General features: G+C 42.5%; 1 protein-coding gene across 2 annotated transcripts in view; it reads right to left on the bottom strand.

Moving 5' to 3' along the window:
* THADA (THADA armadillo repeat containing) overlaps nt 1-13,806 on the bottom strand; it is a 458,536-nt gene that overhangs the window by 107,071 nt on the left and 337,659 nt on the right. For both annotated transcript variants that reach the window (XM_043990158.1, XM_043990159.1), the window contains exon 31: nt 124-218. In XM_043990158.1, coding sequence (XP_043846093.1) covers nt 124-218 — 95 coding nt within the window. The remainder of the gene's footprint in view (nt 1-123; nt 219-13,806) is intronic.

Below are 13,806 nucleotides of genomic sequence, written 5' to 3'. Positions count from 1 at the left end.
AAAAAAAGCAGAAGGGTGGAGGAACAACACAGAACCCCACACACAAGGCATGGAGTCCAAAATGGGATGCAAATCCTGTAAAGATTCCAAATCGAGTTGCAAAATACATCTGATGAGTCATACCTGGCTGGCTTCCCTTTGGGGCTTTGTCAAGGCAGCGAGTCAGCAGGATGAGAATATCAATACAGGCCGCTCTGGTCACCAGACAAGGATTCTGCCTGGAAAGTAAAAGGACAACAGGTAAATAAACCCATCCTGAGTACTTGTGGGCAAAGGTGGTGGTCCAATAGTAAGCATGCCAGTCATACATCTCCGGCATCCAAGGAGGGATCAAAGGAAGACGTGGGGCTGGGCTAATGTGAAGAGCTCTGAGCTCTGGCCAAATAACGAATAAATAGCAAAGGTCCACCCCACACCCATACCATCTCTGTTTGACATTTTAGAGAAAAAGAGTGCACTGACATGCGGCAAACCATAACGATGGGTTTAAAATAATGAGCTAAACAACAAACAAATGCAAGAAATTAGAAACATGGGAGACAAACGTTGTTGTTTTTCTAAATAAGTGGATTTTAAAAAATAAATAGAGCAACCAATTTTACCCCTTCAACTATACAATAGAGATTAACTAGGCTCAGACTTTGTGTCCTAGATGGAAAAGAAGCAAAATTTCCTTGTAAAAAGCCAGAAATTGACGATGGAGGCACTTAATTCTAAATACTCGGGTCATATTAACAATAAGAGGTTAAAGGCCTGTGCCTGGTCTCACATCCTGCCAGCCACCCAGCCTGGCTTCTCCTCCACTGTCTGGTTTTGAATGCTGGGATCTGGGCCCTCTCTGTCTCCATCTTGACCATCAGATTCTATAGTAAAAATGGAGAGATGTGAACCAGACCAGGGCTATCACACTAAAAGAGAAACAGGAACCACTAAACTATACATAAGGATCCCTGCAGACCAGATATTGACTTAGAAACCCACACGTGTTTATAGATTTATTTTTATTTGCTTATTTATCTTAACTATTTCCCAATTCCATTTTTTGGGTGGGGCAATGAGGATTAAGTGACTTGCTTAGGGTCACACAGTTAGTAAGTGTCAAGTGTCTGAGGCTGGATTTGAACTCAGGTACTCCTGAATCCAGGGCCGGTGCTTTATCCACTGCACCACCTAGCTGCCCCCCCCCCCCCATTACATTTTGATCTGGTTGGCCTGCACGGGGAAGTGTGGTGAGCCATGTGCTCGATACTTCTGAACTAGACAATACTACAACTGGATGAATTTAGAACTGGTTGAATGGTCAAATTCTCAGAATGGTCATTAATGGTTCAATGAAGAGTTATAATGATCTGATCTTGGCCTTGTGCTGTATATCATTCTTGCCAACAAATGAATAAAGCCAAGATCAGTCAGTCAGTCAGTCAGTCAGTCAGTCAGTCAACAAGCATTTATTAAGCAATTACCACATGCCGGGCACTGTGCTAAGCACAGCAGATAGAAAGAAAGTAAAAAACAAGGTGCCTCCCTTGCTGTACTATCTGTACATGCAAAATATATAGACAGGATGTGGAAGGCAATCGTAGAGAAGGCATTAACAATTAGGAGGAAATGGGAAAGGTCTCTTCCAGAAGGTGAGATTTGAGCTGAGTCTTACAGGGAGCCAGGGAACCCAGGAGACAGAGGTGAACCTTCTAGGCAGGGAAGATAGTAAGTGAGAAGGCATAAGTTTGGGAGAATGAGGGCTGGGCTGGAGGAATAGGAAGACCAGCTGGGTCAGAGAGTACTCAGAGGGAACTGAGAATATAAAAGGCTAGGGGTAGCTAGGTGGCTCAGTGGATAAGGCACCGGCCCTGGATTCAGGAGGACCTGAGTTCAAATCTGGCCTCAGACACTTGATACTTACTAGCTGTGTGACCCTGGGCAAGTCACTTAACCCTCATTGCCCCGCAAAAAAAAAAAAGAATATAAAAAGCTAGAAAGGTTGGAAGGGACCAAGTTGTGAGGGGCTTTACATGTTAAACAGAATATTTTATGTTTGATCACAGAGGTAATAGAGGTCTGACTTGTGCTTTAGGAAAATCACTTTGGTAGCTATGTGTAGGATGCAGGGTAAGATCGAGGCAGGGAGACCAACCAGAACACTATCATATTGTTCCAGGTGTGAAGGGGGCAGATAGGGAAGGGGAAGGAAGGAAGTACTGAGAAGGAGAGGAGAGATTATAGGCCAAGAGCTAGCGGGGATGGCCGGACGTAGTGAAAGCTTTTTAAGGATAGAAGCGCACATGAGCATGGAGGTAGCAGGGAAGAAGCCAGTAAACAGTGAAAGACTGAAGATTAGGGAGAGAATGAAGACGACAGAAGAGGCGATCTGCAGGAGAATACACAGAGGACCCGAGATCAAAGATGTGTGGATGGCAGGGAGCCTTGACAAAGTAAAGTGCCAGGCTTTTTGCTTGAAATGGGCGTGAAGGAGGAGATAGTGAGGGAAGATGTCTGAGTAATGTGAGAGGAACAGGTGGGGAGAAGAGGGAGCTCTCAGTAAATAGCATCAATTTTTTTTTTCCACTGTGAATTATGAGGCCATGTCCTTAGCTGGAGTATGAGAAAGGGGGTGCCTTGAGAGACTCAAATAAAGATAAAATAGGGGCTCAGTGAGTGGGACAGCCAACGGATCGTGGAGGTAGAGAAGGATTGTCCTGCTGCAGTGAAAGCCCAGTTGAGATTATGTAGCAAATGTGCAGGACCCAGTTGGCATTTTCATGACTTTCTCCAGCCAGCAGGCATGCTAATCAAGATGGCGGATGATACTAAACTGGGAGAGACAGCTAAGAAACAGGAGGATAGAGTCAGTATCCAAAAGGATAATGATAGGCTGGAGCTTTATAAGGGACCTAACAAATGACCTAATCAAATGAAATTCTGAAAAGATAAATGTAAAACTAAATTCATACTTGGATTTTAAAAACCTATTTTGTAAGAAAAAGATGGGGGAGGTGTGGATAGACGGGCAGTTTGCCAGGAAAAAACCCTGGGGGTTTCAGTGTACTATAGACTCAAAAACTGTCAGCAGTGTGATGGGGCCACTGAAAAGCTAATGCAAACTTAGGCTTTGTTAAGAGAGGAATAACTTCCAGGAATAAGATGGCACATTCTCTGGTCAGACCACATCTGAGATATTGTGTTCAGTTCTGAGCAACCCACTTGAAGAGGGCCACATAAGCTGGAAAGTGTCTAGAAGAGGGTGAGTAGGATAGGGAAATGAGTCTACAACATATAGGATCAGCTAAAGGAAAGAGAAATCTTTAAATTGGAGAAAAATAGATGTGGGAGGCAAATGATAACTGTCTTTAAGTAACTTAAAGGACGATGTGTAGACTTGCCCTGTCCGGCCTCAGAATAAGGAACAAGGAGCAAGACAACAGGCAAATTTAGCCTTTTTATCCAAGAGGTAGTGTGGTGTAGTGCAGGGCTTCTAAAAACTTTTCCCACTTGAGACCCCTTTTCATCTGAGAAATGTTTACATGACCCCAGGTATATAGGTATATAAAATAGATATTCAAATCAATCATTTACTGCCAAATTTTTTGTGATCCCCACATTCAGACTCCATATGGGGTGGTGACCCACAGTTTAAGAAGCTTTGGTGCAGTGAATACAGAACGAGCCTCAGAGCTACAAATATCTGGGTTCAAATCCCACCTTTGACACATGTTGGCTTTGTGACCCTGGGCAAGTCACCTAATCTGGGCAACTCTCTGAAACTGTAAGTTGTGAAAAAGGTGCTGGCCTATATTGTTAGGGAGATTTTCCTCTCCTGGGAGTTCCCTATACCATCTCTAATTTCTATGTCTGAGAAAACGTCCTAACTTTTATAGCTGAATAAAAGTGGAGCAGATGCTCTTGGGAGGTGATGGGTCTCTCTTCACTGGAAGTCTTCAGATAGAAGTTGGACGATCAGTTGTTATGGTGGGGACTCCTTTTCGGAATGAGTTGAACTAAATGGCTGCCAAGCCCCTTTCTCTGCACTGACATTTCTAGGGTCCATCCACTCTCATGTTGGACCTCAATCTGTTCCCCATCTTGCCTTGGCTTTCCCACTTCTGGCCTTCTGTTTTGTCCCCTTCATCCACAATGCCCCAAATTTCTATCAGTAGACACCAAGCAAGGATTGGGCCATTCAGGAAAAAGTAACTGGGAACATTAACCAGGAGGTGATTTCTGGGATGAATCCACCAAAACTTTTCCAAACCCTATTTTATATTTACGTTCTATGTTTGATATTTTAGGGCATACAGGTGAAGGTAAACATGTGGTTCCTATCCTTACAGGGCTCACGTTAAAAACATACAAACCAACCGGAGGATAATACAACAGCAAATGTCAAAGGGTACAATAAGATACATAAATAATGTCCATATAAGTCTGTAGGAAGGTACAGACTCCTGTGGCCTGAAATAGTGAGGAGAGGTGATAAAGAGCCTGGGACTTAAGCTGAGGCTTGAAGAATGGGTAAATTTGGATGAACAGCATAGGAGAAGGGTATGCCAAGAGGGGCAAGAAGGATAAAAAAAAAGGCTGGGCGGCCATGATGAGTGTGACCATGAGGGCACAGTATGGAGACCAAGCAGAGACCAAGCAGACTTGAGGTCGTACACTGTCCAAGAGAAGAGATAAGATGGAAGAAATAGGGTGGGATGGGCTCTTAGGCAAACAGCTTCATGCCGTGGGGTCATATCGAGTGCTGTGATTTCTTTCCTGCCTCCCTGTTGCATCCACTGACCCAAATCATGTATTCTTGCTGCTGGACGGGGTCCATCCTGTTTATCAGGCCGCAGAGTCATTCACTGGCAGAGACAGTGAGATACACACAGCTACACCTTCCACCCCCTCAAGTATCACGACCCTCGTATAAGAGTGGAAAGTCACTGGGAAGCTCATAACTTTAGGCTGTGAACGCTCAGACTAAGCAATCGGCAGCATTTTGCCAGGCTGGTTTTTCCCGCTTTCCCCCCAGAATAGATATGTCCTGGCAGCCCTTCCAACCTTATGGGATATAACTAGGTTTGCTATGGCTGTTTATACAGACAGCAGTATCCTATCCACAGGGTCAGGGCAGCTCAATGCAGCCAACTGTAATCAGTGAGCACATTCAAAGACAACAGCTGTGTCAGAATCCCCACCCTCTAGGATAGCTGGGAGTTGTGGTAGAATCCCAGAGTTGGGCTTCCTTCTGACCATGCTTGTAAAATGGGTCAACAGGCATTTATGAAGCACTTTCTATTTGCCAGGCATGGTAATAAACCCTGGGAATATGAACACAAGTATAAAGACAGCTCCTGCCTTCAAGCAGCTTACATTCCAAAGGGGGATGATAACACATGGAAGGGGAGGGGGGAAGACCAGCTTCGAGGGCACAAGAGAGAAAGTCCAGCCAGTCAGAAGGGCAGCCTGGAGAGGAATGAAGACAAGGCAGAGGTTCTGGGAGGAACACGCCAACCAGAGGGAAAGGCTTAGGGGTGAAGGGTACTTCCACTATGAAAAGTTCAGGGGTAAAGTAAATTTCCAGGGTGAAAGGCTCAGGTTGTCCCTTCTTCTCTCCTTCCCTTCCTCCCTGCCTCCTTCTCCCATCTCTTCCTCTCTTGTACTCACTTTTTTTTTTTTTGTGAGGCAATTGGGGTTAAGTGACTTGCCCAGGGTCACACAGTTAGTAAGTGTTAAGTGTCTGAGGTCAAATTTGAACTCAGGTCCTCCTGAATCCAAGGCCGGTGCTCTATCCACTGCGCCACCCAGCTGCCCCTCTTGTACTCACTTTTATTGCTTCTTTCTTTCTTCCTTCCTCATCTCTTTGTCTCTCTCCCCCTTCCTCCTCTTCTCCTTCACTCCTTCCTCTCCCTCCCTCCTTCCTCCATCTTTTTCTTCTCTCTTCTTCTCACTCTTGTTCCATCTCCTCTCTTTCTTGTTATCACTCCCCCCGTCTCCTTCTCTCTGTCCCTCTCTTTTTCTTCCCCCTCCTCCCTTCTCCCCTCTCCTTTACTCCCTCCTTCTCCCTTTTCCTCCCTCTCTTCACTGCTTCTCCCCTCCTCTGTCATGTTTTTTTCTAACTTGGAAATGGTCCTTAAAGAGCCAAGGGTGAGTCAGAGGTATGTTCTTGGCATGTCAATCTACTTTGATAATGGAAGTGAAATTCCTGGGAAGAGGAGGCCAGCTAGAGAGGAGACTGAAATCCAAGGATTGGGTGGGTGAATGGTGGTAGAGGTGAGGAATGAGATTTCTCTACCCCTGTTCCCCAAATGAACAATCCCAGCATGGCTTGCACTGCAATGAACACTTCAAGTGTTTGAAATCAACCACATGCTATTTGGGTTTCACAGATGGGTTGTATCAGATCACATAACAACAGCACAGAAAAGCGACTTCAGGAAAGAGTTTTTCAAGCACCTGCCCCCTAATAGGGTGAAGCTCATTCATTTGCCTAAAACACATTTTCAAACATTTCAATTAATTTTTTTTTCCATTTTTAAAGTCAGACATACAGCTGCACTTGAACCCAGCTAAGTCACTGCCTTGGGAAAACTCTTAATTTCATTAAAACAGCCTCCCTCCTCCACTCCCAGGAGGATGGTAGGGGCTCTTAAACAAGCTAAACAATGGCTCCACTGTCCAAACAGAGGCAAGAGGACTTGGGAAGCCTTTGATGACTGGGGGGGAATGACTTCCCATTACTTCTGGAATTCTGGTGATACCATGAGGGATCAATGCTTGTAGTCATGGCTTGCAGAACACTGGACTGCCTTACAGGAGCTTATACAATATGCTTTTCCCCTACAGAATTGCTGAAGACACTAGGGGGTTGCCAAAAGGTTCCTATTAGGGAAGACCACAACACACCTATATCCCCAAGCCACAGTGGACATCTAGGATGCCCACCCCTGTAGGCCAGCTCCCTGGAGGAGGAACGGGCCCTATCAAGGGGAATGAGAATTCCCTGCTCACTGCCTTCCCCCACCATCTCCCAAGATTTTCAGCTGCGGCTAGAGGTAGCCAGTGTATTATCAAGGTATGAACCAATGAATGAATTAATAATTCACCAGGTACCTGCCAAGCTATAGTACTATCCTTTGTTCAAAATTTAAACCTTAACTCTTCCCGCAAGCCTTTCTTTATTATTGCTCTAAAAGTAGCCTCTCTAAGCAATGCGTCAGTCTCTAACTTGCTGTAAAAATACTTAGGACCTTTATCTGATTTCTTAGAGACAGCTAGATAGTTTTATAGCCTTAGGTAAGCTCAACCTCAGAATTGGTCACTGTCAAGAAAGCCATTTGCCCCCTCTTCTTGCATTTAGTTATAAAATGAGGGGCTGTGGGCAGCTAGATGGCGCAGTGGATAGAGCACCGGCACTGGAGTCAGGAGTACCTGAGTTCAAATCCGGCCTCAGACACTTAACACTTACTAGCTGTGTGACCCTGGGCAAGTCACTTAACTCCAATTGCCTCACTAAAAAAAAAAAAAGAAAGAAAGAAAATGAGGGGCTGCTACGGGTAGGGGCATGGAGAGAATCTCTTTGGAGGCACTCACATGGAAGTATGTAAATTTCCAAGTGTAAATGAAATAAATCTAAATGCTCTGATTCTGATTTAGAGTCAAACCACAGACTCAAGCTCAGCAGCTATCACAGGAAATCCTACTGAGAAACAACAGATCTATCTAAAAATGCCAAGTGTGTGTGTGTGTGTGTGTGTGTGTGTGTGTGTGTGTGTGTGTGTGTGTGTGTGTGTACGTATTATTGGCATCAACATTCTGGCATTAGAAGATGGTGGTGGGGAGGGGTGTGTGTGTGTTTGTACACACACATACATAAATACATCCAATTTAAGGAGCTCCTCCCCACCACCACATCTCATAATGCCAATATTCTAACTCTGACAGTTGTTTCAGTTTTGTGTCACGACGTACAATGGGGACGGTTGCCTTGGATTGGTCCTATATTCTGACTCTGCCTCGAGAGTAGTAATGGCAGACCTTAGGACAAAATCAGACCTGCCCATCTGGCTTTGGAATTTTGAATGAACACAAGTCAATTCAGTAAGTTATTCTGCGCCCTGTACCCTTCTTGGTGCTGGTGATATGGAGACTCAAAACCACTTATGGAGGTTTACACTGCAATGGAGGGGAGGGCAACATGTGCACAGCAAAGCAGATTCAGAAAAAAAAATATGTATATATATGTGTGTATATGTATATATATATATATATATATGTGTGTGTGTGTGTGTGTGTGTATATATATATACACACACACACACATATATATATATATATATATATTCAGTTAAGTTATGGTCACACACAGGTGTGAGCATCCCCTTTCACTCCCCACCATCCCCACCCCAGGCCAGTTTGTTTCTCATTTGAAATCACCATCCTACTGACTGCTCTGGGTCTGGGCTTTGGCCACATCACTGCGGGGCTCTGACATGGCAGAGGACAGAACGTCCTATCCTATTTCCTTGGGCAACTTGTCTGGTGAGCACTAACCACAGCCTGGAAGGGTAGGGATGGGTGAGGGGAGCCCAAAGCAGTACTGCTGGTTTCTCTTCCCTCGTGGTTCCTTGCTGCCCTTGTGCTCGGTGGAGGAAGACTGAGTGTACAAGCCAGTGGCTTTCCCTCGTTAAGAGGGCTGAAGCTCATCTGCCTTACATCGAAAGTCGATTTACAAGCTTCCCCCCACCCCCACCTCCAGAGCACATTTTCTCGTCTTCCTATTAGGCATCTTTTTCTCATTAATGTGTTAATGCTCAAGCTATGTGCAGGGAATGATGAGAAAGAAACTTTGTGTGGGGCTCAGGATTTGTTCAAAGCCTGGGGAAAGCATTCTAGTGGGTGTATGTTTTTTATTCTTTTTATGAAAGATGCATGGTCACCCTTCCCCCCAATGGCTTGTTTGAATATATGATTTAATACACTGCCAGAGAAACTGCTAGTTAATAACTTAATAGGTTATGTGCTGCGTATTATGGGAGAAAAGTGGCATCCATGAAAACTTTTATTGTACAGATCAGGGCAGGGTATATATGTATTTGGGGTTATAACATGCCATGCTAACAGAGGCCCCTCTTTTAAACCTACCCCACCAACACACCCCATAATATAAAGGATGAAATAAACAGTGAAGGGAATGAAAACTGAAGCTTAGAAGTTAAAGCATATTTTAAGATACAAGATTTTAGTTTCTAAAATAATAGCAATCTACATTAGTAACTAGCCCAGGAAATGATGATAATTGATGTTGTTAATGATGATGTCAATACAGTCATAGAAATTAGAATGGGAAGGGGCATGAAAGATCATCCAATGTCACTTTTAAAGTTTACAGATGAGATTACTAGGATTTATACAGTTTTAAATTTCCAAACAATTTTCCCTAACTCACTTTATTCTTGAAACATCCCTAAGATAGATGGAAAGTGGAATGATAACATCCTGATTTTTATATTTGGGGAAATGGAGGCATGGAGATACTGTCACCCGTCCCAAATCACAGTGAATCAGAGGCAAGGCTGCCACTACAATCCAGGAATTCCAGAAAGAAAGGCCATAGCGACATGATCCAAATACAACTGGCTGGAAAGAGAATCTTTCAAACAACAGCTGAGCTTCTGTAGGGCACCAATAACCAGACAAGACTGAATAAACTGACTAATTTTGTGTTATAAAGACCTGATCATGATGAGGATTTTATAGCTTGATGGATGAAAAACTACCTTGCTAATATGGAGATGATCTACATTGGCACATTAAAATCTTTGCGATTATTTGAATATACTCAAATCCACGTTGTCTTGTTGATTCAGAAGTTCTTGGCAATAAGGAAGAGCATAATCTATTACGGCTTGCCCTTCCCATGCAACTCTTGTCTATGTTCACCCAAAGGTTTGCCACAAAGGATTCACTCAACATATTGGAGGCCTCCCTCAATTCCTCCTGACATCTCAACAGTACCAACGGAAAACACTGGATGCCCTCTTGTCATCTTATTTTCTGTCACATCATTCCTTAATGACTCCTGTTCTTCATCAGAGTCCTTCATGGGCTACGTGTTGCAGCCTGTTCATGTGTGCGTGACTCTCCATTTCAAGTTCTGTGTGTAACTCATCTTCAGAGATGGCAGTACTCCACATCTTGTGGCCATATTGCAACGAGGGTATAACATTTGTATTGAAAAGATACCCCAAAGAGATCAGAGAGTAAGAGAGAAGCTCCCCAAAATATTTATAGCAGCTTTAAAAAAAAAATTGTATTATTCAGCGACAAAGAACTGGAAACTAAGGAGAAGTCCATTGATGGGGGAAGGGATCGTCAAATTATAGTCTATGAATGCAATGGAATACTACTGTGCTATAAGAAATAATTAAAGCAATGGTTTCAGAAAGACCTGGGAAGACTTTTATGAACTAATGCAGAGTAACATCAGTAGAATGGATCGTCAAATTATAGTCTATGAATGCAATGGAATACTACTGTGCTATAAGAAATAATTAAAGCAATGGTTTCAGAAAGACCTGGGAAGACTTTTATGAACTAATGCAGAGTAACATCAGTAGAAGTGAGAGTGACTAACACAATAACAGCAACTTTGTACAGAAAAACAACACTGAAAGACTTAAGAATTCTGCTCAATGCACTGACTATCCAAGATTCCACAGGACTGATGACAAAGCATGCTACCCACCTTCTGACAGAGAGCTGATGGATCCAGAGTGCAGAAGGGGACACATATATTTTAGACATGGCCAATGTAGGGATTTACTTTGCTTAACTTGGTTTTATTTGAATTTGATGTATTTGGTACAAAGGTTTTGTTTTTTCTTTTCTTTTTTTTTGAGGGGGATAGATTTTTTTGATCATTGAAAACATCTGACTTAATTTTTTTAAAAAGGAAACATGGGCACTTGCTTTCACAGAAGCTTGAAGTAAGTAAAATATGGACTTAATTACTTAGAACTGTTACTATTAATGCCTTATATTTGCATAGTACATTTGTGTTTGTTTTCTTTAATAATAATAAACATTTTTATTTAAAGTTTTGAGTTCCAAATTCTGTCCCTCCTTCCCCCCTCCCTGAGGTGGTAAGCAATCAGGTATAGGTTATGCACGTGCAACTATGTAAAACATTGTCATAATTACTCATTTTGTATAAGAAAATTTCAAAAAAAAGAAAGTAAAAAAATAGCATGCTTCACTCTGTGTTCATTCAATATCAGTTCTTTCTTTGGAGGTGGATAGTGTGCTTCATCATTAGTCTTTTGGGATTGTCTTGTATCATTGCACTGCTGAAAATAGCTAAGTCATTCACAGTTCTTCATCAAATGATATTGCTGTCACTGTGCACACCTTTTTCCTGGTTCTGCTCAATTCACTATATATCAGTTCATATAAGTCTTTCCAGGCCTTTCTGAAATTGTCCTGCTTGTCATTTCTTACATAACACAATAATATTCCATCATAATCATATACCACAGCTTGTTTAGCCATTTCCCAATTGATGGGCATTCTTTTGATTTCCAATTCTTAGCCACCACAAAAAGAGCTGCTATAAAGATTTTTGTACAAATAGGTCTTTTTCTCTTTGGGGATATAAACCCAGCAGTGGTATTGTTGGATCAAAGGGTATGCACAGTTTCATAGCCCTTTGGGCATAATTCCAAATTGCTCTCCAGAATGGTTGGATCAGTTCACAACTCCACCAACATTGGATTAGTGTCCTAGTTTTCCCATATCCTTCCTCCGGCATCCAATATTTTCCCTTTTTTGTTATACTTGCCACTTTGATAGGTGTGAGATACCTCAGAGTTGTTTTCATTTGTATTTCTCCGATCAATAGTGATTTACAGTATTTTTTCATATGACTATAGATAGTTTTGATTTCTTTGACTGAAAACTGCCTGTTCATATCCTTACATTTGTGGTTTTTCAATCCTATTATCTCATCCAAGTATTACACCAACCTTGAGAGATAGGTAAGACGACTTCCCTAAGGTCACCCAACCAGTAGAAAAACTAGGCCAAAGGTCTTCTGATCCAGGACAGTGAACTTTCCATTGTGTCATATTTGTTAAATCCCAGAGTTCCTGACTTCCAGTCTAGGCTTCTTTCTACAATATGGCTTGCCTGTCTTAATTTTCAAAATGGGACCTCATACTCTAGAAACTTTTCTTTCTTTCTTTTTTTTAAGATAGAACATTTATTTTTATTTTGGTTTTTGGGTTTTTTTTGTTGTTGTTGTTGAGGCAATTGGGGTTAAGTGACTTGCCCAGGGTCACACAGCTAGTAAGCGTCAAGTGTCTGAGGCTGGACTTGAACTCAGATCCTCCTGACTCCAGGGTCAGTGCTCCATCCACTGTGCCACCTAGCTGCCCCAAAACTTTTCATTAAATGACTGCTCACTTTCTTACTCTATGAGTTGGCCTTACTCTACAGAGCCCCACTGGGCCTTCAGATGTTCCAATGCCCAGGCTGGTTTGGGGGCACCTTGAAAAAAATTACTGAGGCCAAAGTCCTGAATCTTCAGTAGGATGTGGCTGTGTCAAGAGAATTTCCAGGACTGTCTTGATTTAGTGCTAGTTGGGAGGGTCCTGTGGACAATAGGACTATCAGCTTAAATCTCTATTAAATGGTAACAACTCTTCACACATACTTTAAAAAAGTATCATTTAAAAAAAAATTGAGTTCCAAATTCTCTTTCTCCCTCTAGGCCTTCTGCCATTCATTGAGAAGTCAAACAATGTGATCAATTATATTTCTTTGCATATACTTTTGACGTTTACTTTTTCATCATTATCAGACTAGATCTTCATCGCACCTCTGAAAGAGATAAGCAGCACTGTGGGACAGGAAAAATGGGAGTTAAGAAACTTTAGCTCTGGTCTCAGACACTAAAGCCATTGGTCCACAGGCAGGTCTCAGTTTTCTCATCTGTCAAATGAAGGCATTGGGCAAGATCAGAGGTGTTAAACTCATGGTCCACTGGCCAACAGCATCCTGCCAAGCTCCCAAGTGCATAAACCAGATTAAAATGTAATTGGGAAATGTTTAACGAAATAAATACAAGATATAATACAACACAGATAATGTTAATTTGTGCTTTTCTAAGTCATCATGTAGCCTGCAGGAATCCATTTCTTTTTGAGTTTGATGCCACTGGATTAGATGATCTCTAAGGTACCTATCATTCTGCACATGAGTCCATATATTACCCCCATTTGATAAATCAGGAAACTGAGACTCAGGAAGGCTAAATGAAATGCCCAAGGTCACATAGTGAATTAGTGGCACAGTGCTTATTCAAGCATAAGGTCTCCTGACTTCCTGTGCAGGCTATTTCCATAAGATCACAATGATATTTAATTTCCTTCTGCCGATACAAATAAGGAAGAGGCAGAGAGTAAGGTGGAGCCTGAGATATAGGCAGGAGTATGTGTATTGGGGAAGCAGCTCCTTCAAAGAAAACCAAACCTTTCTCAACAAAATGATAGCTCCTGCCTAGGGGATATAGTCCAGTTTGGGGAAGAGAGCAAAAGACTTGTAGTCAGAAGATCTGGCTTTGAAGGTGGGCTCTGTATGAACCAGGGCGAGTCCTTAACTTTTCTGATTTTTAATCTGTAAAATGAAGATAGCCACAGCTCTGCTATCTACCTCCCAGGGTTGTTGAGAAGAAAGGCATTTGGTCAGAGTCAGGTGCTATGAAAAGCTGAGTTGTTACTGGTCACTGACTGGGGCGTATTCCTAGGGTCCCATTCTGGGCTCTAG

This window comes from Dromiciops gliroides, chromosome 2 (assembly GCF_019393635.1).
Source record: "Dromiciops gliroides isolate mDroGli1 chromosome 2, mDroGli1.pri, whole genome shotgun sequence".
Classification (NCBI taxonomy): Eukaryota; Metazoa; Chordata; class Mammalia; order Microbiotheria; family Microbiotheriidae; genus Dromiciops; species Dromiciops gliroides.
This window is presented reverse-complemented; position numbering and strand designations above follow the sequence as displayed.